General features: G+C 40.3%; 1 protein-coding gene across 1 annotated transcript in view; it reads right to left on the bottom strand.

Annotated features, from left to right (window-relative positions):
• The window catches only part of SNX3 (sorting nexin 3), a 53,133-nt gene extending 31,573 nt beyond the window's left edge, over positions 1 to 21,560 (bottom strand). The window contains exon 1 of the mRNA XM_055433187.2: positions 21,250 to 21,560. Within this exon, the coding sequence (XP_055289162.1) occupies positions 21,250 to 21,411 (162 nt within the window). The 5' untranslated portion in view covers positions 21,412 to 21,560. The remainder of the gene's footprint in view (positions 1 to 21,249) is intronic.
• Positions 21,561 to 22,820: the final 1,260 nt, after the last annotated feature.

Below are 22,820 nucleotides of genomic sequence, written 5' to 3'. Positions count from 1 at the left end.
TAAACCAACATTTGTTGGATCATAGAGAAAACAAGGGAATTTCAGAAAAACATTTACTTCACTGACGATGCTAAAGTTATCACAACAAACTGTGGAAAATTCTTAAAGAGATGGGAATAATAGACCACCTGTCTCCTGAGAAATCTGTATGCAGGACAAGAAGCAACAGTTAGAACCTTACATGGAACAACAGACTGGTTCAAAATTGGGAAAGGAGTACATCAAGGCTGTATATTGTCATATTGTTAACTTATATGCAGAGAACATAAAGAGAAACGCCAGGCTGGATGAATCATAAGTTGGAATCAAGATTGCCAGGAGAAGTACCAATAACCTCATATATGCAGATGACACCACCCTAATGGCAGAAAGCGAATGGGAACTAAAGATCCTCTTGATGAAAATGAAAGAGGAGAGTGAAAAAGCTGGGTTAAAACTCAACATTCAAAAAACGAATATCATGGCATCTGGTCCCATCACTTAATGGCAAACAGAAGAAGAAAAGTGGAAACAGTAACAGACTTTACTTTCTTGGGCTCCAAAATCACTGTGGATGGTAACTGCAGCCATGAAATTAAAGGATACTTGCTCCTTGGAAGGAAACCTATGACAGACCTAGAAAGCATATTAAAAAGCAGAGAAATCACTTTGCCAACAAAGGTCCATCTAGTCAAGGCTATGGTTTTTCCAGTGGTCATGAATGGATGTGAGAGTTGGACTGTGAAGAAAGCTGATCACCGAAGAATTGATGCTTTTGAACTGTGGTGTTGGAGAAGACTCTTGAGAGTCCCTTGGACAGCAAGGAGATCAAACCAGTCAATCCTAAAGGAAATCAATCCTGAATCTTCATTGGAAGGTCTGATGCTCAAGCTAAAGCTCTAATACTTAGGCTATCTGAGGCAAAGAGCCAACTCACTGGAAAAGACTCTGATGCTCAGAAAGATTGACGGCAAAAGGAGAAGGCGGCAGAGGATGAGATGGTTATTAGTATCACTGACTCAATGGACGTGAATTTGAGCAAACTCCAGGAGATGGTGAAGGACAGGGAAGCCTGTTGTGCTGCAGTCCATGGGGTCACGAAGAGTCAGACATGACTTAGCAACCAAACAACAACAACAAATAAAGGCAACTACATATGTAAACATGTAAGACAGTAAAAAATAAATTTTTCTTTTCTTAGTTGACTAAAAAAACAATCGCCTAAAACAATTATAAAACTGTACTATTCTAACATACACAAATGTAACACATATGACAATAATAGCACAAAGGAAGGAGAAGGTGTATTGGACCAAGGTTCCTATTTCACTGGAATTAAGTTGGTATTAATCTGAAGTACGCTGTGAAAAGCTGAGGCATACTGTAATTTCAGTATCAAATACTAACAATAATGTTTAAGAAGTAAAAAGAATCTCATTTAAACACAACAGAAAATATCTAACACAGAAAGCAGTAAAGGAGGAACAGAGAAAAACATGAGACACACAAAAAACAAGTATCAAAATGGCAGAAATAAACCCATCATACTGGTAATTTCATTAAAAATAAATGGAGGGACTTCCTACTGGTCTAGTGGCTAAGACTCAACACTCCTAAGGCAGGAGCCCCAGGTTTGATCCCTGGTGAGGGAACTAGATCCCATATGCAAGAACTAAGAGTTGCTAAACTAAAAGTACTCCTGTACCACAAGGAAGATAGAAGATCCCTCATACTGCAACTAAGAGCTGGCACAGTCAAATAAATAATGTTTTTGTTTTTTTTAAATAAATGGATTAAGGGAGAAAATATTTGCAAATGAAATGACCAATAAGGGGTTAATCTCAAAAACACATAAAAAGTTAACACAACTTGACAGCAAAAAAGGAAACAAGCTGATTGAAAAACAAGAACTCACCAGACATTTTCCCAAAGATACACACAGGAGGCCAATAGGCACAGGAAAAGATGCCCAACACTGTTCATTATCAGAGTAACACAAATTAAAACCACAATGAGATATCACCTCACACCTGTTAAAATGGCTATTGTCAAAAAGACCACAAATAACAAATGCTGGGGAGGATGTGAAGAAAAGGGAACCCTTGTACACTGTTGGTAAGGATATAAATTGGTGCAGCCGCTGTGGAAAACAGTAAGAACCAGCAATCCCACTCCTGGGTAAACATCAGATAAAAAAGAAAACACTAATTTGAAAAGATGCCTGAACCCCAATGTTCATGTGGATGAGTGGGCTCAGTGGTATCTGATTCATTGAGACCCCATGGACTGTAGCCTGCCAGGCTCTCTGTCCATGGAATTTACCAGGCAAGAATACCAGAGTGGGCTGCCATTTCACACTCTGGGATCTTCCCGACCCAAGGAACAAACCTGCATTTCTTGAGTCTCTTGCATTGGTAGGTGGATTCTTTACCCTGAGCCACCTGGGAAGCCCTCCAATGTTCATAGCAGCATTGTTTCAATTCCCACATTATGGAAGCAACTTAAGTGTCCAACAGATGAACAGATAAAGATGTGGTTTTTAGTATATATGTATGTGTGTGTAAGTGTTTATTACAATGGAATACTACTCAGCAATTTAAAAATAATGAAAGTGCCATTTTCAACAACAATGGACTTGGAGTGTATTATGTTAAGTAAGTCACACACACAAAGACAAATACTGTATGATACCATTTATATGTAGAATCTAAAAAATAAAACTAATGAACAGACTCAGAGATCAAACTAGCAGTTACCAGTGGGAAGAGAAAAGAAGGGAAGGGCAAAATAGGGATGGGGATTAACAGGTACAAACTACTGTGCATAAAATAAATAAGCTACAAGAGTATATCGTATAACACAGGGAATGCAATGGAATACGGCCTTTAAAAATTGTAAATCACTATGCTATACTCTTGAAACTTATTTAATATTATACATGAACTGTCCCTCAATTTAAAAAATTTTTTAACAACTGTAAAACAAAATGGATTATATACACCAATCAAAAGGCAGAGATTATCAAACTGAATAAAAAACTTCTATCCTGTCTACAAGAGACACTTAAGATTCTAAAACAAAAAAAGGTTAAAAGTAGAAGGATGGGAATGATATACAGCTTACAACTAACCATAAGAAAGCTGGAGTCACTGTATAAGTATCAGACAAAACAGACTTTAAGACCAAAGAACTGAGATCCTTGGCAAAAAGTCTTAAAGAAATGTTTTCCTCCTCAGCTTTGGTAACTTGAAAGGAAAGAAGATACAAAGTTAATAACTGTCCCTCCCCTACAGGAGAAGGAAATGGCAACCCACTCCAGTATTCTTAGCTGGGAAATCGCATGGACAGAGGAGCCTGACTGGCTACTGTCTATGAAGTCACAAGAGTCAGACATGACTTAGCAACTAAACAACAACCACCTCCTCTATTATCCATTTCTATGCTTTTTTATTGTGGTAAAATGTACATGACATAAAGATTACCATTTTATGTGTATGGAGTTCTGCACCATTAAGTACATTCATTGTTGTGCAACGCTCACTACCATCCACTGACAAAACTCCCATGTTTAAAATAATACATTCTGTAAGAATATGAGTACCTGGCCTTCTCTGGTGGTCTAGTGGTTAAAAATAAACCTACCAGTGCAGGGGACACAGGTTCAATCCCTGGTTGGGGAAGATCCCACATGATGTGGAGTAACAAAGTCCTCGAGCTGCAACTACTGAGCCTACATGCCGCAACTACTGAAGTCCAGGTGGTTAGAGCCCACGCTGCACAACAAGTGTAGCCGCTGCAATAAGAAGCCCGTGCACCTCAACAAAGAGTAGCCCCCGCTCACTCCAACTAGAGAAAGCCCACATGTAGCAACAAAGACCCAGCACAGCTGGAAAAAAAAAAAAGTAAATAAATCTCAAAAAAAAGAGTAACTGGATTCTTAAAGAGTTTTGACCTTTCTTAGTGAACTCCGCGAGTTGGTGATGGACAGGGAGGCCTAGCGTGCTGTGATTCATGGGGTCGCAAGAGTCGGACACGACTGAGTGACTGAACTGACTGACTGACTGAAGCACACTCCAAGGGTAAGTCAGAGTGCTTGGGGGGAAAATGCAGATCCAGTAATACATATGTTACAAAACTAATCTTTTACTGAAATCAGCACTCTTCTTTTTTCTGACAGTGCAATAAAAACCTAGAGCCAATTCTCAAATAATTACAGCAGCTGCTGCTGCTAAGTCACTTCAGTCGTGTCCAACTCTGTGCGACCCCATAGACGGCAGCCCACCAGGCTCCCCATCCCTGGGATTTTCCAGGCAAGAACACTGGAGTGGGTTGCCATTTCCTTCTCCAATGCGTGAAAGTGAAAAGTGAAAGTGAGGTTGCTCAGTCGTGTCCGACTGAGTGACCCCATGGACTGCAGCCTACCAGGCTCCTCCATCCATGGGATTTTCTAGGCAATAGTACTGGAGTGGCTTGCCATTGCCTTCTCCAAATTACAGCAGCAGCTAGTATTAAATAAGCAAGGTAGTATTTAAAGTCCAAAACACACATCATTTAATTTTAGGAAGATCCTACGACTTTCATCTTAGGATGGACAAAAGGTTCTGACAAGTTAACTGCCCAAGGGCACTCAATTAGTAGGCAGTGTAAAACCAGGCATGAATTCATGTTCATAGTTCAAGTGTTCTTAGAATAAATTAAACATTATCTCCCCCCAAATTAGTAGAAGCTCTAGAAAATTGAAAGTCCATGGTACATAAGGTACTACATAAGTAGTATCTCAGTAGTAGGTTGTTTTGTTCTTCTGCCACGTCCTCTGCTCCAGTCTGCCTCCAGTTCCCTTCTCCCAACACTAGGCTGGGAAACACCATCCCAGATGTTTAGATCAAATGGGAGAGAAGTCCAGCTTCCTTGAAAGGAATACTTAAAACACTGTGCCAGACCTATTAGTTAAAGCTCAAAAAGATGGAGAAATATACCGTGTTTGTGAATTGGAAGAATAAATATTGTAAAAATGAGTATACTACCCAAAGTAATTTATACATTCAATGCAATCCCTATCAAGCTACCAACGATATTTTTCATAGAACTAGAACAAATAATCTCACAATTTGTATGGAAATACAAAAAACCTCGAATAGCCAAAGCAATCTTGAGGAAGAAAAATGGAACTGGGGGAATTAACCTGCCGGACTGCAGGCTCTACTACAAAGTCACAGTCATCAAGACAGTATGGTACTGGCATAAAGACAGAAATATAGATCAATGGAACAAAATAGAAAGCCCAGAGATAAATCCACGCACCTATGGACACACCTTATCTTTGACAAAGGAGGCAAGAATATAAAATGGAGAAAAGACAGTCTCTTTAACAAGTGGTGCTGGGAAAACTGGTCAGCCACTTGTAAAAGAATGAAACTAGAACACTTCCTAACACCATACACCAAAATAAAATGGATTAGAGAGCTAAATGTAAGACCAGAAACTATAAAACTCCTAGAGGAGAACGTAGGCCAAACACTCTCTGACATAAATCACAGCAGATCCAAGACCCACCTCCCAGAATATTGGAAATAAAAGCAAAAATAAACAAATGGGACCTAATTAAAATCAAAAGCTTCTGCACAGTAAAGGAAACTATAAGCAAGGTGAAAAGACAGCCTTCAGAATGGGAGAAAATAATAGCAAATGAAGCAACTGATAAAGGATTAATCTCCAAAATATACAAAAGCAGCTCCTGCAGGTCAATTCCAGAAAAATAAATGACCCAATCAATAAATGGGCCAAAGAACTAAACAGACATTTCTCCAAAGAAGACATAAAGATGGCTAACAAACACATGAAAAAATGCTCAACATCCCTCATAATCAGAGAAATGCAAATCAAAACCACAATGAGATACCATTTCACACCAGACAGAATGGCTGCTATCCAAAAGTCTACATGCAATAAATGCTGGAGAGGGTGTGGAGAGAAGGGAACCCTCTTACACTGTTGGTGGGAATGCAAACTAGTACAGCCACTATGGAGAACAGTGTGGAGATTCCTCAAAAAACTGGAAATAGAACTGCCATATGATCCAGCAATCGCACTCCTGGGCATACACACCGAGGAAACCAGAATTGAAAGAGACACATGTACTCCAATGTTCATTGCAGCACTGTTTATAATAGCCAGAACATGGAAGCAACCTAGATGTCCATCTGCAGACGAATGGATAAGAAAGCTTTGGTACATATACACAATGGAGTATTACTCAGCCATTAAAAAGAATGCATTTGAACCAGTTCTAATGAGGTGGATGAAACTAGAGTCTATTATACAGAGTGAAGTAAGCCAGAAAGAAAAACACCAATACAACATACTAACGCATATATATGGAATTTAGAAAGATGCAAATGATTACCCTGTATATGAGACAGCAAAAGAGACACAGATGTATAGAACAGTCTTTGGGACTCTGTGGGAGAGGGTGAGGGTGGGATGGTTTGGGAGAATGGCATTGAAACATGTATATTATCCTATGTGAAATGAATCGCCAGTTCAGGGTCGATGCATGTTACAGGATGCTCGGGGCTGGTATGCGGGGATGACCCAGAGGGAGGATAAGGGGAGGAGGGAGGTGGGAGGGGGAACTCATGTACACCCGGGGCGGATTCATGTCAATGTATGGCAAAACCAAGCAATATATTGTAAAATAATTAGCCTCCAATAAAAATAAAAATTACAAAAAAATAAAGCTCAAAAAGAAAATGGGATATGGGTCAGGTCTTCAGCTGGTGGATTAGCAGTAGGGAGCCCTATACAGAGACTGATGGAGAGAGAGAAACAAAATGTACTGTCAGGGCAAGGGTAGGAACTATGAACAACAAAATGTCTCTGCGAACTGCGGCAGAGAATACAGAATTTCTAGCAATACTGATATCAAAAACTGCTAAGATATCTCTGAAACCAGATGATACTCAGTTTCTTAATGTAATAAAAAGGTCCTATCGAGAAAATAAGTCTCTAACCTTTGTTTGGTTGGATTAAGAAAATCTATCTACTCTTAACGAAGAATGGGATGTGAATGAAGTCAGTTACACTTAGAATTTGGCACAGGGCTAACAGTGACCAGACTGTGAGTGACCACTAACCAGAAACAGTGAGATAGGACAAAAAGGTAAAAAGCAAAACAAAATCTCAGGTCAAAAAGCACTGAGTGTACTGGTCCCTTCATATATGAGCCATCCTGTACAAGGTCAGTATCAACTATAGTCAACTAGACAAATCATACAAGTCAATGTCAATGCCAAGGAAACTGGACGAAGAGATGTCTGATAATTTGAATCTTAAACTTTAAGTAGCCCGATATAGCAAATGGCTATTATATTAAAGTTGTTTTAGACAAAAATATCATACGTTCTGGAGGAAAGTAAATCGAAGAACATACTCATTCTAAATAACCCATTGATGTATATTTGTAACTGATGTCCTACTTCAACCTATAAAGTTTTTCTTAATTTTGTTTGATCAGATTCTATATAATTATAATCCTTCTAAAATACTCTGTTAGCTTTGACATTCTTGAAGCTCTGGGTACCAGATGTTTGATACATATTTTTATGGGCTTCATAATTGGATTTTTAAAAATCTATTCTGTCACAAATCAAAGTAGGAGTTTTCAAAAGATTGTTTTTGTTCATTTTGAATGAATGCCTTGTTAAGATTCAGGTTTCTTCTCAAAACAGAAACAACAAAAAAAAGTCATGTGACATTAGAAGAAACTGTATAGTTATACATTCACTGCTTGAAATCCTTAAATATATCTTAGACTTTGAGGCCTAGAATCACAAGTTGCAAAGGTTAAAATACTTTTCTCTTAAGGTGTGCAGTGAAGGGAAGATACTAGTGTTTTTAAGACTAGACTTGAAATTATGGAGGGTCAAAGACCTTACAATAGAGTAGGAAATTTTTTCTAAGTTAAATTTTAATCAAGAGCTAATAAGCTAAGATATTCATTACCCAAAACACTACTTGTCTAGTCTCAGAAGTTAGCGCTCTCTTATACAAAGGCATTAGATCACAACAGCAAGGGCAAACAACTGAATCAAAGATTATGTGGTTCTTTCTCTTATACTCAATCTTTTTAAAAAATACACTAGTCATGCAGCATTGTTAATTTTGACTTACACATGAACAGCCAAACAACAGTCTTTTAATAATTTTCTCTATAGTTTGGAAAAATAATCCTCTACAGCCTATTAAAATAACACATTCAACTTTTTCCATGAGAAAGTGTTTTTCTATGCCTTTGGTAAAACATCTTGGCAGACTAGAAGGCAAGGGATAATGAGAGCTGATAGTGCTAGATTCTGATGGAGACAAGAAAGGTAAGGCTGTGTGGCCTATAATCAAGGCTCAGAATCAGGCTGAGCCCAGTCCCAACTGACTCTCATTCTCTTGGAGTGAGTCTATTGTGTTTCCTTCTGTTGGAAGTTATCTTTAAGACAGGGCCTTGTCATTGTTATTAGTTTCCTATTGCTGCTTTAACAAATTACCACCGGTTTAGTAGCTTAAAACAACAAATATTTATTATCTTATGGTTTTGGAGGTCAGAAGCTTGAAATGAGTCTCACTGGGACAAATCAAGATGTCACTAGGGCTGCATTCCTTTTGGAGGGTCTAGGCGATATGCGTCCTAGTCTTACCTAGCCTCTGGAGGCTACTCGCATTCTTCAGCTCATAGTCCTTCCTTCCATCTTCAAAGTCAGCGATTAGATCACGCCAGCCTTTACGTCCACTGTCACATCTCCTTCTATGACTAACTCTCCCACCTGCTTCACTTATAAGGGCCCTTGTGATTACACTGGACCCACCCAGATAATCTGGGACAACCTCTCCATCTCATGATCCTTAATTTGATCATATCTCCAAAGGTAACATTCTCATATGTTAACACATTCAGATTCTAGTTATTAGGAAGCAGAAATCTTTGGGGAGTTATTATTTCTGCACCCACAATAACCCAAGCCACAGGTGCCACCAATTATGACATTTGGAGATTCCTAACAAGTAATGTATGGTAGATAATGTTGCCACAAATTCTTTGAAGCTACTTTCATCTGAGAGGTGGAGTTTATTTCCCCACCTTTGAGTCTATACTAGCCTATGACTTGCTTTGAGCAAGAGAATGTAGTAGAAGTGACAAACAATTTTCTAAGCCTAAAACTCTTGCAACTTTCTATCTTCATTCTCTGGGAATGCTATTCTAAGTCTGCCATATAAGAAAGTCAGTAGAGCCTACTGGAGAATGAGAGGCCATGTGGAAGAGAATGAGGTGCCCCAGGAGATAGACAGCCAGACATGCCAGCTCTCCAGCTCAAAACAGTTGCACACATAAGCATACAGAAACTGCCCAGCCAGACCACAGAATGGTAGGAAATAAATCACTGTTGTATGTCATTAAGTTGGGGTGGTTAGTTATGCAATGACATAATATTGGTTACTGGGAAACACCAGTCTACAATGTTTACATATCTGGATGAGCTTTTGGCAGGAGGAATTAAGAAGGTCATTTGGGTTAGATGGGAGAGAACAGCAGGTAGACTTTCATGGATGTATCACAAAGCATGATCAGGCTGATATAGGAAATGACTGCTAAATAAGAATGACCCTGGCTATTTCTATGATCTGTTCTAACTGGAAATAAGAGCCATTATAGTTTCTAAGAAGAGGCAGATAACTAAAACTATATCAAAGAAAACACAGAAGAAAGTGCCTACCATACTAGCTAAGACACAGCAACTGCCCAAGACATGCTTAAAATAAAACAAACCACAAATAAAGAGGTAGGGAAAGATGTTTGAGCCAGACAGTAACAACAGGTCCCAGGGCATAAAGTGGTCAAAATCCAGTATTAATATTGTGTGATTTTGGCAGGTCATTGACAATGGAAAATACAGCTGTTCTCTCTGCCCTTTCACCCCTGGTCCCTCATGCAGGCTTGGGTTCCTACTGCACATTATGACTATGTTCACCAAGTAGTATCATTAAATTGAAGTGAATGGAATCAAACTGACCTACCTCCCTCCAGTCTATAAGCTTCCTGCCTTTAAGGGAAAGCCATACATTAACACAGTGACTGGCATGTACCAGGTGGTTCATAAATGTTCATTTATTGGACAGTTTTAGGGAAAACTGATCAAAGAAAACATCCAATCCTGTTTCAGGTTGGTGTGAACTTCTAAATGTAGCAACCACATCTTTTTAAACTTAGCATTACAGTTCAGTTCAGTCGTTCAGTCAAGTCTGACTCTTTGCAACCCCATAACCGCAGCACACGAGGCCTCCCAGTCCATCACCAACTCCCGGAGTTCACCCAAACCCAGGTCCATTGAGTCGGTGATGCCATCCAACCATAGCATTCCAAGTGCTCAATAAAACAACTGGCCCACAGGAGCCACTCAAATGTTAAGTTGAATATAAAAAGAAATGTAGTTAGGAAAAAACTGATTAGAGTCTTAAGAGAATAAAACTGGGCAAATACACAGATTACAGATAAGAATCATATCTAACATCTAAGTGAAAATCTCTATAATTTATTTCAGCTTAAGTATATCAACATCATCTGCCCTTTTAAACTAAGATAAAAATTCTATCAATTTACTATACTGTTCCACTTTGAGAACTAATATTCTCAAACTTAACCCCTTTCTACAATTCACACATTAAACTTACCCACATCAGTAGTTCAACTAATACCAATTTAATCATTTAATAATGGCATACTACTATAACATGTACAGAATTACCATGTAAGAACACAAAATGTTAAATGATGATATGGTATGAAAAAATTAATTCTGAGCTAGAAAATATCTAAACCCCAATCCTGGCTAGAACAGACTATAGTTTTGTCAGGCACCACCTTCAGTTTTGTCACTGGTTTATCAACTGAAACTAAACTACCATGAACTAGCTACCTAACAGTTTTTATCAGCCCCAACTCTCTCTCTCGAGATATTCAAAGGAGTTTACAGAAGGCTTCAAGTGAGAAAACTAGTTTTACAGACTGAAAATCTTTGCGGTTGGCCTTAATATGAATAGTAGATATAATGACTCACAAGGTTAGATTGTGTCTTTGCAAAAACTCGACCTTTAGAAGGAAAAAATGGTATCTACTATTTCATTCAGCACCCAAGAATAGGACCACGCTTTACAATCAAATAAGATTCTCCAATTGCTTTGCTTTCCACTACTCCAAAGCTACATAAAATATAGACCAGTGGTTTGCCAACTTTTTCTCAAATGGCAAGACAGTAAATATTTTAGGCTGTTGAAACTACTCAACTCTGTCAGTGCAAAAGTGGTCGTAAATACTATGTAAACAAAATATTAAAAGATATGCTTTGTTCTAATAAAACATCAAATAGGGAAGCCCACAGCTGCTGATTCCTGTTCTATAGTGATCAGTGTTTTAAGACTGTTCTCCGTTATATAATATGGGGGAAATCTTTGAGTGTAAATTTAAACAAAGGTCTGGTGATACACGGAAGTATCCCCAGCCAACAAGACTTTTATCTTTGTTTCCACATGAAAATGATCCGTAATGTCATGGCAAAAGAGGAGATAATGAGAACTAGACATAAGAAAAGGAACTGTGAGGCTCCTTTGTTCCTCTAAATGAATTAGAATTTCCAGACTTACTATAGAACAGAGAAAGAAGCTCATCCCACTGGACAGGAAGGGGAAAAACGTAAGGTAAACAAGCTATAGGTGGCAGGTGTGAAATAATTTTAGGAAAGCCAAGGAAACAGAGATACTACATCATTTATAAAAGTCTAGAGAGCAAAGAATTAGAAAGTGATCATTCCAGTATTGTTAGGCACTAAGTAATTGTATTAGAGTTATTTTGTCTTCCTATGATTCCCTGGTAAGAGACAGTGACCTCACTCATTTAGGTGGCTCAAACAATATACTCCATTATTCAATGTCATCAACTAAAACGCTGGTCCCAAGTAAAACCTCCTACACAGTTTTAAACAGTCACTGAAGGCAAAAAAAAAAAAAAGTTAATCATGTATTTTCCGTACTTCTAACCCAAACTCGACCCCATGATATACTTCTATCGAACATGCCATGTCTTCATGCCTGCCTCCTTTTTCTACTCACCAAAATTTTCTCTGGACGGGATCAAACTTATTTACATCAAAAAAACAAAACCCAACTTACATTCAAGGATGTCAAAACTAACAGGAGCTCAAATTTTATTTCTTACAAATCAAATAAACTTTCTCTAAACTTTGAAATCTCAGTCATCAGCAAACAAAGAAAAAAGAAGACAAGATGAGAATGTTGCCAGTGCCACACCCTAGAAGACGGACCCCAATCACTTCTTTACCACTGCGTGGAAGCAGAGAACAATGTCTGTTCCTCCTTTCTTCACATGGCTGCCCAGCTAGACTAAATTCTGCAGCTTCCTCTATACCCAAATGTGGCAATGGGGCAGAAATGTGCCTTCACCTTGCCTAGAATGTGGATATGATACTGGGAAGCTCATAGTTAAGTCACAATGCCAGCCCTGGACTGCTCAAGACTTCTTCACATGAAAAAATAAAACTCAGTTTTTGAGGTAGGAAAAGGTGTACGTCAAGGTTGTATATTGTCACCTTGCTTATTTAACTCATATGCAGAGTACATCATGAGGAACGCTGGGCTGGAAGAAGCACAAGCTGGAATCAAGATTGCTGGGAGAAATATCAATAACCTCAGATATGCAGATGACACTACCCTTATGGCAGAAAGTGAAGAGGAACTCAAAAGCCTCTTGATGAACGTGAAAGAGGAGAGTGAAAAGGTTGGCTTGAAGCTCAACATTCAGAAAACAAAGATCATGGCATCTGGTCCCATCACTTCATGGGAAATAGATGGAAAAACAGTGGAAACAGTGTCAGACTTTATTTTTTTGGGCTCCAAAATCACTGCAGATGCTGATTGCAGCCATGAAATTAAAAGACGCTTGCTCCTTGGAAGGAAAGTTATGACCAACCTTGATAGTATTTTAAAAAGCAGAGACATTACTTTGCCAACCAAGGTCCGTCTAGTCCAGGCAATGGTTTTTCCCGTGGTCATGTATGGATATGAGAGTTGGACTGTGAAGAAAGCTGATCGCCGAAGAATCGATGCTTTTGAACTGTGGTGTTGGAGAAGACTCTTGAGAGTCCCTTATACTGCAAGGAGATCCAACCAGTCCATTCTAGAGGAGATCAATCCTGGATGTTCATTGGAGGGACTGATGCTAAGGCTGAAGCTGCAATACTCTGGCCACCTCATGCGACGAGTTGACTCACTGGAAAAGACTCTGATGCTGGGAAAGGTTGGGGGCGGGAGGAGAAGGGGACGACCGAGAATGAGATGGCTGGATGGCATCACCGACTCTGTGGACATGAGTTTGAGTGAACTCCGGGAGTTGGTGATGGACAGGGAGGCCTGGCGTGCTGTGATTCATGGGGTTGTGGAGAGTCGGACACGACTGAGCAACTGAACTGAACTGAACTGAACTGTGAGAACATATTTTACTATGCTGTCCAATTTCATAGGTTCTAAGTTAAATATTTCTTTAAAAGAATACCTTATTTGGCTGAAAGCTTTAAATCATTTAACTAAGCAATCCGTAAACAGCAGTACCATGATTACTAGTATTGACTTTCTTGGACACCATCTTTCTTATCTGATATCAAAAAACTGTTGGCTCTGCTTACATGGAAGCTGCATATTATAGTACAAACATAAAAGTATCTAAAAATAACATTTCAATCCTTTTTTTTTGGTAAGTATGATTGTGAAAGTGAGATGAAAAATCTCATGGAATCACCAAAATACCTGAAAATTAAGCACTAGTAGATTTTCCACTTTAAAGGTATGGAGTGGCGATACTACTAAAATACAAACATTTCTTAAAAGGATATAAATTTTTTCTCTTCCTGATTTCTGGCTTACTTTCATGATTATTACACAGGGGTACAGACATGGATGGTATAAGACAGGGGTGAAAAGGTCAGGCTTGGTTGAATGTAGTAAATGCTTCCCCTTCTTCCCCCAAAGCTAAGTTGTTGGCATGCTTTGATAGTATCTAAACGGTCTCCCCTTTAAAAATAGTTTTCATCTTTGGCCTATATCACTGGTTTTCCTCTCTGCTACATGTAAGGATCTGCTTCTTTTTCTCCCTTCCCTCCTGCCACCACCCTAGAATTTGCCTCCCCCTACCACCCCAGAATTTGCCTTTTTAAAAATCCCATTGAGGCTACCAACCACTGTGGCTCCATTTTTTTTTCATACTTCTCTGTTGCCTGTCATATCTCAAGAGACAGAGAGCCTGCTGTAACTAGGTATAATCCTTGCTGCACACCAGTAAGGTGCCCTTGCTGGGGTGCTTTTTAAATTACCACTTCCCAAATCCCACCCTAACCCAATTAAAAAAGAATCTAAAGGATATCAAAAGCTCCCCAGGTGATAACAAATGTTCAGTGAGGGTGAAAGAAAAAATATGGCCTCTGAAGATCAGAAAATAAATCTATATTCAAATCCCAGTTTTGCCATTTAATAGCTGTGATTTTGGACAAGTTACTCAACCTTCCTAAACTTCATTTATTCCTAAAGTATCCACTACATGTCAAGCACAACGTCAGATGTTGAGTTAGGGTGATCATGACAGTTCCCCCCCCTCCGTCCTCTAGAAGGTTATAGAAGAAACAGGAATTAAAGGGAAAAAAAGTGAAAGTCGCTCAGTCATGTCCAATTCTTTGCAACGCCCATGGGCTGGAACCCACCATGCTCCTTTGTCCATGGAATTCTCCAAGCAATAATACTGGAGTGGGTAGCCATTCCCTTCCCCAGGGCATCTTCCCGACCCAGGGATTGAACCCAAGTCTCCTGCATTGCAGGATTACCATCTGAGCCATCAGGGAAGCCCATACAAGCAAACAAATGTAATCCTAAAAGGGCTACAAGGACACACAAGGAGGAAATCCAGTCTAGATTCCAGGGATCAGCAAAATCTCTAAAAAAGCAAGGCTGAGTTCTGCAGGACAAGTAATGATAGCCAGATAAGGCTGCTAAAGCAAGACAGAGGAGGAAGTGTATGCAAAGGCCTGGATAGAAGTCAGCTTATTTGGGAGATATAAGTAGTTCAGCAAGACTAAAATAAGAATGAGAGAGGAACAAGAGATGAGGATCTACAATGACTTCAGCTTCCACATTTCCAAAACAAAGATATTATTTGCTCTGCTTGGTTACTCAAAGATCAAATTATATATATAGCAAACTGTCCTGAACACGACAGGTACTCAGGTGATAAATCCCCTCACTTTTCAGCTTATACATGAGAAGAAGCTTTCCTTTTATAAGCATTTCGAGCCAATCGACAACACACTTTTTCTTTGGGTGATTTCATCATAGCACAGAATTCAACAGTAAGTTCTTTTCAGCTGTTTGTTTTTCTGGGGTGCATCTTATCTACTGTGGATTAACGAAGAGTCAACTCTTAGGTCTCCAGGATGCTAACATTGAGACTTTCTTCTAAAGGTTCAGACACTTGAGGGTTCCCCAACACCAGGCTGTAGATAAAAAAGGTTTCAGTGTATTGTTTAAATGAACTGAAGCTGTGAAGCAATACAGAATGAGGACCACAATACTTCAAATCCAACCCTCTGATTCTCACATGAGCTTCATGCTGAGTCGCTCAGTGGTGTCTGACTCTTTGCAACCCCATGGACTGTAGCCTGCCAGGCTCCTCTGTCCATGGGATTCTCCAGGCAAGAATACTGGAGTGGGTTGCTGCTGCTGCTGCTAAGTCGCTTCAGTCGTGTCCGACTCTGTGTGACCCCATAGACGGCAGCCGACCAGGCTCTGCCGTCCCTGGGATTCTCCAGGCAAGAACACTGGAGTGGGTTGCCATTTCCTTCGTAGCCATTTTCTTTTCCAGGGGATCTTTCAGACCCAGGGATCAAATCCAGGTCTCCTTCATTGAACGCAAATTCTTTACTGTCTGAGCCATCAGGGGAGCCCTGACTTTGACTCGAGTTAGGTATCAATGATTTACTTTGGGTAAGAGACGTCTTTCTGTGTCTTGGTTCCCTTATCTGCCAAAATGAACAATATAACAAGATCCCTTAACACAATATAACAGAGCTACTTTTTAACTGCCACTGCCTTACTCCCCCCACATGGGTTAGGTAAGAACAGACTCTTCAAAGCTATCTTTCCCTGACAGAGATCCTGGAGGTCAGCCATAGCTGGCAGCAAAGATGTATATCAGACTTTTCATGGTCAACTGATAAACCTACCAAGATTCTGCAGATGTCCTTCGGCTCCAAAATGCTTTGATTCTTTTACATACTATTTTGGCCCTTTATTTATTATTTTTTTTTCTTGAAGAATTTTTTATTACTAATAATAAAATTCCAAAAAACTTCACCTACATTCCTATTAACCAAACAAAACTGTTTTTAATTCTCCACATTGTTCCTCGGATCTCTGTAATTTTACAGATAATTTTGTTGTTTAAAATTTATTTTTCTTTATTTACATTGCATAGATATTTTTACTTACTGTGTTTATATATGTATGATTTTCTCCACTGTAACATTTTGTAAATGTTTCTATTTTTGCTGTGCTGACCTCATAATGTTTCAGTGGATAATTAACAGTTCCCAACTACTACATTTTCTTAACCTTTTCCCTCATGACTAGACAGACTAGTACAGCATTAGTTTAATAACAGAGCAGGACCCCCTTGGGGCCTTCCCAGGACAGACCCCCCACCACCCACCCCATATCCTCTGCTGCAGCTAACCACTCTGGAGAACCTGGGTAACAGTGTCTGGTGCACACTTCCTGTGTAGTTTTACAGATGTGAAATCCCCTACCAAAGGGAAGGTGTTAACTGCCTGATGACCATAAAGACACGGCCCTCCCAAGCCTAATGCAGTCTGCTGCTGCTGCTGCTGCTAAGTCACTTCAGTCGTGTCCAACTCTGTGTGACCCCACAGACGGAAGCCCACCAGGCTCCCCCGTCCCTGGGATTCTCCAGGCAAGAACACTGGAGTGGGTTGCCATTTCCTTCTCCTATTTTGGCCCTTTAAGAACTTATTCACATAAACCCTAAAAACAAGTCTAAAAATTAATTTATTTCTGAAGAGAATATTAATGACTCAATTTAAAATGAGAGGACTCATTCAGAGAAGAATCACCAATACAAGTTTAGAATGGCAAATACTGTCAAGATGCTACTTTCATTATCTTTCCCAGTACAAGGTTTATTAGTAAACTTTACCATTCAGTTTTATGTTTCAATATGCCTCAACTTAAAAAAGCTACTTTTAGAAGCATGTGAGGTCATAATGTTAACTAAAACTTGCTGTGGTAATCATTTATGTGTATGTATATAGCAATCATTATGTTGTACACCTTAAATACAATTGTATATGTCAATTAGATCTCAAACTGAAAAAAAATATATCAATACTAGCACAATCATAGGAAACATACTACCTTAAAATATGTCTGTGTGTGTGCTTAGGTGCTGAGTTGCTCAGTTGTGTCTGACTCTTTGTGACCCCTTGGACTGTAGCCCACCAGACTCCTCTGCTCATGGAATTTCCAGGCAAGAACACTGGGGTGTGGAGCCATTTCCTACTCCAAGGGATCTTCCCGACCCAGGAATTGAACCGGAGTCTCTTGGGTCTCCTGCACTGGCAGGCAGATTCTTTACCACTAGCACCATCTGGGAAGCCCTCACCTTAAAATATGGAGACGTCTATTAAATATTTTTGGTCTTAAGTGTGAAATTTACTACACTCTGAATGGCATCACAACTTCCCACATGGAATGACACAGAATATATTAGATTTCTTGATAAGAAAATCAAACGATTTTAGTAACTCACCTGCACATTAACGTAGAGAATGTAGTAGCTGATCATTGACTTTTAATTTAGAAGTAGCTATATTTAGAAAGAACTAACTTTTGAGTGCCTATTATATACCAATCACTGTGCTAAAGAGATTTATGTGTATTATGTCATTTAGTCCTCTGAGGTAGGTACAGTCATCTCTCAGTATCCATGGGGGTCTGGTTCCAGGACACACACACCTCCATATTAAAATCTGCAGATGCTCAAGTTCCTTATATAAAATGCTTTAGTATTTGCATATAACCTACGCACATCCTCTCTTTCACTTTAAACCATCTCTAGATTACTTATAATATGTAACATACAATGCATATGTTATATATATATAGCTGCTGGTGTGCAGCAAATTCAAGTTTTGATTTTGGGGACTTTCTGGAATTTTTTTCCAACTACTTTAGATCTGTGGTTGGTTGAATACTTATATGCAGCACCAGCATCCTCAAATACAAAGAACCAACTGTACTATTATTAGCACACCTATTTTACAGAAGGGAAGTGGACCTTAGATTTTGCACCTTACTCAGTTATTCTTTGAACTCAGAGCTCAAGAAAGATCCTTAAATTCACTCTGGTTCAAAGCAGTTTTCTCTAGGTACAATACACCTTAATTAATTTAAAATCTTCAGAAAATCAAAGCCACCTTATAGCACAAACTTCATAAACAGTGACTGAATTTCCCCTTCAGCTTTCTCTATAATATGCCAAAATAATTCGAGAACCTGAGCTTTCCAAATCCTTTAATCATTTACGGTGCTCTCTGCTATGCCTACCATTAGAATGATTTTAAAAAACATTAATACTGTATCAATTATTTTCAAAAGCACAGAGATAATCAGGAGATCCTAATAGTCTTAAACACTATCCTCAAACCAAAAGATAAATGGAGATTGGGAAACTTGCATTCTAAAGTGCCACCATCCAGATAAAATTACTCTGTGAATTAGAGTAATTTCAATCAGATTCTATAAAATGGAGCATTTTTCTCAAGACTAAAATTAGAGTGTAACCATAGGATAGTTTAAGGGCCCAAACTTTGGAACATAAAATGGTCTGCCATGTGTCAAATTCAACAGCAGAAGGCAAGCAGCAGGTGCTAGGGAGAGAAGGAACAGTTTAGAAAAGTAGTATAAATGACAAAATGACTTACCTATTCATCTCACTGGCAGTTGTACCTTAATTACTCTCAAAAATCACATGCTGCTAAAATAAGTCCTACTATCTTACTATATGGTGTCCTGCATTTTAAGTTAACACGTTACATTACTAAGAGAATCCCCAATGGCATTTCATAAGCATTAGAAACTCAATTATATTTTCTCTGAAGGCACAAGCACTTATGACTTAACAATTATTAACACACAACAAACTGGTGTACATAATCTAACAAACCAGTGTAGGTGTTCAGTTCAGTCCCTCAGTTGTGTCCGACTCTTTGTGACCCCATGAATCACAGCACGCCAGGCCTCCCTGTCCATCACCAACTCCCGGAGTTCACTCAAACTCATGTCCACCGAGTCAGTGATGCCATCCAGCCATCTCATACTGTTAATTCCTTAACTCATTAACCACACTTAAAAAGGATTACTTTCTTCGAAATACAAATGACAATACCATAAGCACAATTTAAAGTGTCACATAAGCTATTTGGTAATAAAAATCAGATGAATTTTTTTTTTAAATTGTTATTATACTTAAAATCCATTTACTTTGTAAGAACTCAGCATGACAAACACAAAGTTATTCAATGAGGAAATGTAGGCAGGAGATTCCATTTCAGTTGTGTGACAGGAAGTACTAGCTCTGGAAGTTTAAAAACAGGAATACCAAGCTCTGCTGTAGCACAAGAAATAAAGGAAAATATGCTGATGAATGAGAGTAAAAGATGTTCAGATTGCCTTTAATAGGCAATCCAAAACCATTCCAAAAGTTAAGGGGAAAAAAAATCCCTCATTTTTTTTTCACTAGGCTTATGTGACAATGTGCTTCCTTAGGTACACTGGAATTCAGATTCTGCAGTTTCGCTGTAACAAGGCTGCTTGTGACTCATGTTTTACACATCCTCAGAGACAAGGCTGACTTGTAACATTTAACAGGTTAGTTTCATATTTTAAGTTGGACGATTATTACATTTTTTATAGCAACACATAAGTAAATTATTTTTAAGTGTCTAAGTTTCACAACAGTGAATAAACTGAACGTTACTAAACTGTACAGTTAAAAATGGTTAAGATGGTATATTCTGTTATATCTTACCACACAAAAAATGAGAAAGTTAATGAGAAATTACTCCACTTAAATGTTAATAGTAACTTGTTACATAAAATTTGATTACTCGAAAACCAAATTCTTAGGCTTAATTTTTACTAATTTGTTACTGTCATTAGCAGCTGGATTCGTTTCACTGTAACTAATTTTTAAAGGTACTTCCATACATGAGGAAATTCTTTAATTCTGAAGTAGAGTGTGAGAGCGAAGTACTATTCTCAATTAGCATCTTTCAAATCATCTGAATTACTGACTGCCAACAAATACTGGTTATGAAATTATAAATGTGGTTCTACTTCAGCTGATTCTTTCATTCAGTGAAGTGCAAATCTCGAAATTAGGAGAGCAAGATCCCTAAATGAACAGGCTTTTCTTAAAGCAATGGTAGTGTTGATTGTGAGGCAGGCAACACTTCCCACTCCTCACCCTTTAGCACGACTGTGGCCCAAAATACTAAGGTCAATCATTTTCCATCACCGTTTTCTCACCTGGCTCAGCCCTACCAAATCTGACAGGCTTTTGTAAACTTTCTTGAGGTTCTGTTCAGAAAAGCGTACAATCTAGGTGAGTTTGGTAGCACGGAAGGGCCTGAGAGGAATCAGCTTGGCTTGGCCAACTCGGGGCAGGGGGGGAATAGTCTCCGGGAAAATAAAACCGGATTGGCTTCAACTTTGCGCAAACCCTCTTTCTCAGTCACAGATAGCTCCATTCCCGATGAAGGGCTGTGTTCTCGAAAGATCTACCCCTTTCCAACTCAAATGTCATTCCCTGATCAGCTGCTTGAGGGGCCAGCGGCGCTCAACCCACGCCCTCTTCTCCGAGTACCTTCTTCAAGTGCCAGCGCTGGCCTCAGCTCACCCTACAAGCCCCCATCCAAGCCCTGCACGGAAGCCCGACACGAAGACGGGCCCTGGCCCGGACCCCGCCCGTGGACAAGTCTGCCCCACCGTGTCAGCAGGAACCCCGCCTGGGCGGCGGGTCTGCGCCCCCGGGTCCGCGGCGGACAGCCGGGACCACAGAAGGAGTCTCTCGGTAGGGGGAAAAGACGGCCTCACCTTGACCCTGATCTCGTAGGTGGTGAAGCGGCCCCGGCCGACCCCCACTGTCTGCGGGTTGCTCACATCGATCTCGAGGAAGTTGCTGGGAGGCCCGTAGGCGTCATTCAGGTTCTGCGGCTTGGTGATCAGCCGCCGGGTGTCCGCCACGGTCTCCGCCATTTCGCTGCTGCTGCAGCCGCCGCCGCCGCGGACTCCCTCCGCCCCCGCCGCGTTCCACCGACACCTCCGCCGCCTCTGCTGCTGCCCGCCGCGGGGACACCGGGCTCGCGCGCAGCGGTCGCAAGGCGAACGAGCACGTAGAGCGGGCGTTCACCCCCACGCGTAGCTCCTCCCCGCGCCCCTCCGGCTTCCGCCTCCTGTGCCCTGGAGGGAAACAGCTGACCTGTCGGAACTTCGCGCCCGGGCCCCGGGAGACCCAGCGGAAGCCGCGCAAGGGGACTGGGTCTAGGCGGAGGAGGGGAAGCGCAGTCATGGGCCGTGTAGGTGCGGACAGGTTCCGGCCGGACTACAGAGCCCACAATGCACCGGGCGCGCTCGCCCCCGCCGGACTGAGGCAGAACTGCTGCGGGCTCAGTTTCCGTGTCGGCCTCGGCCTGGAGCAGTGGGGGGAGAAGTAGCCGAGGTCTTCGCGGCCTTGGGGGACGCGGGGACAAAAGTTAAATGGCGAGCTAGGGGAGGTTTGCCCACAGTCCGAGCAAAATTGCCTACGCTAATTCAATGCCAGCCTAGCCACCGTCTCGCTGTGAACCACTGAAAATGCCTTTCCAGATAACTTTGAATTAATGCCTCAAGTGATGATTTTTGACATCAATTTGAGAGTTTTACCGTACATGCTTCTGGCTTGGTAAATTTGCGACGAGTTGACTCACTGGAAAAGACTCTGATGCTGGGAGGGATTGGGGGCAGGAGGAGAAGGGGACGACAGATAATGAGATGGCTGGATGGCATCACCGACTCGATGGACATGAGTTTGAGTAAACTCCGGGAGTTGGTGATGGACAGGGAGGCCTGGCGTGCTGTGATCCATGGGGTCGCAAAGAGTCGGACACGACTGAGCGATTGAACTGAACTGAACTGAGAGTGGTCTAAAAACTATAAGATCATACCGTAAGGTCAAGCCGTTTGGGGAGACTGATCGGTCCTCTAAAACAAGATAATATATGGGCTGAAACTTGGCTTGAATTTCTGACGGTCGAGTGATCTGCAGCTTTTCCCCTTCACTTCCCACAAAGTTGCAGTAAATTAAAAAAAAAAAAGTGGTAAACATATTGCTGCAGCATTTGAAATGGAATTCAGATAACCTTTATCAGAAACGAAAAACGACAAAACAATTAAGTAGGTCATAGTTAATCTCCGACAAATGCAAACTTTGAACATTGAGGTAGGACAGATGTCTGTCTATCCCTGCCTCGGGAGTTACCTCTTTTGTTACTGTCTCATAACCCTTTCTTCGTATCTTTATGTTTAGTTTCAGAAAACCCATTCATTTTAAATAATCTGATTTGTACCTTAAACTGAAAAATTACCTGGATCTTTAGCAACGCTCAGAAAAGTTTGTATAAAAAATT

The sequence above is a fragment of the Moschus berezovskii genome, chromosome 10, assembly GCF_049115385.1.
Source record: "Moschus berezovskii isolate FMDL1 chromosome 10, NW_MosBer_1.0, whole genome shotgun sequence".
In the NCBI taxonomy this organism is placed as follows: domain Eukaryota; kingdom Metazoa; phylum Chordata; class Mammalia; order Artiodactyla; family Moschidae; genus Moschus; species Moschus berezovskii.
This window is presented reverse-complemented; position numbering and strand designations above follow the sequence as displayed.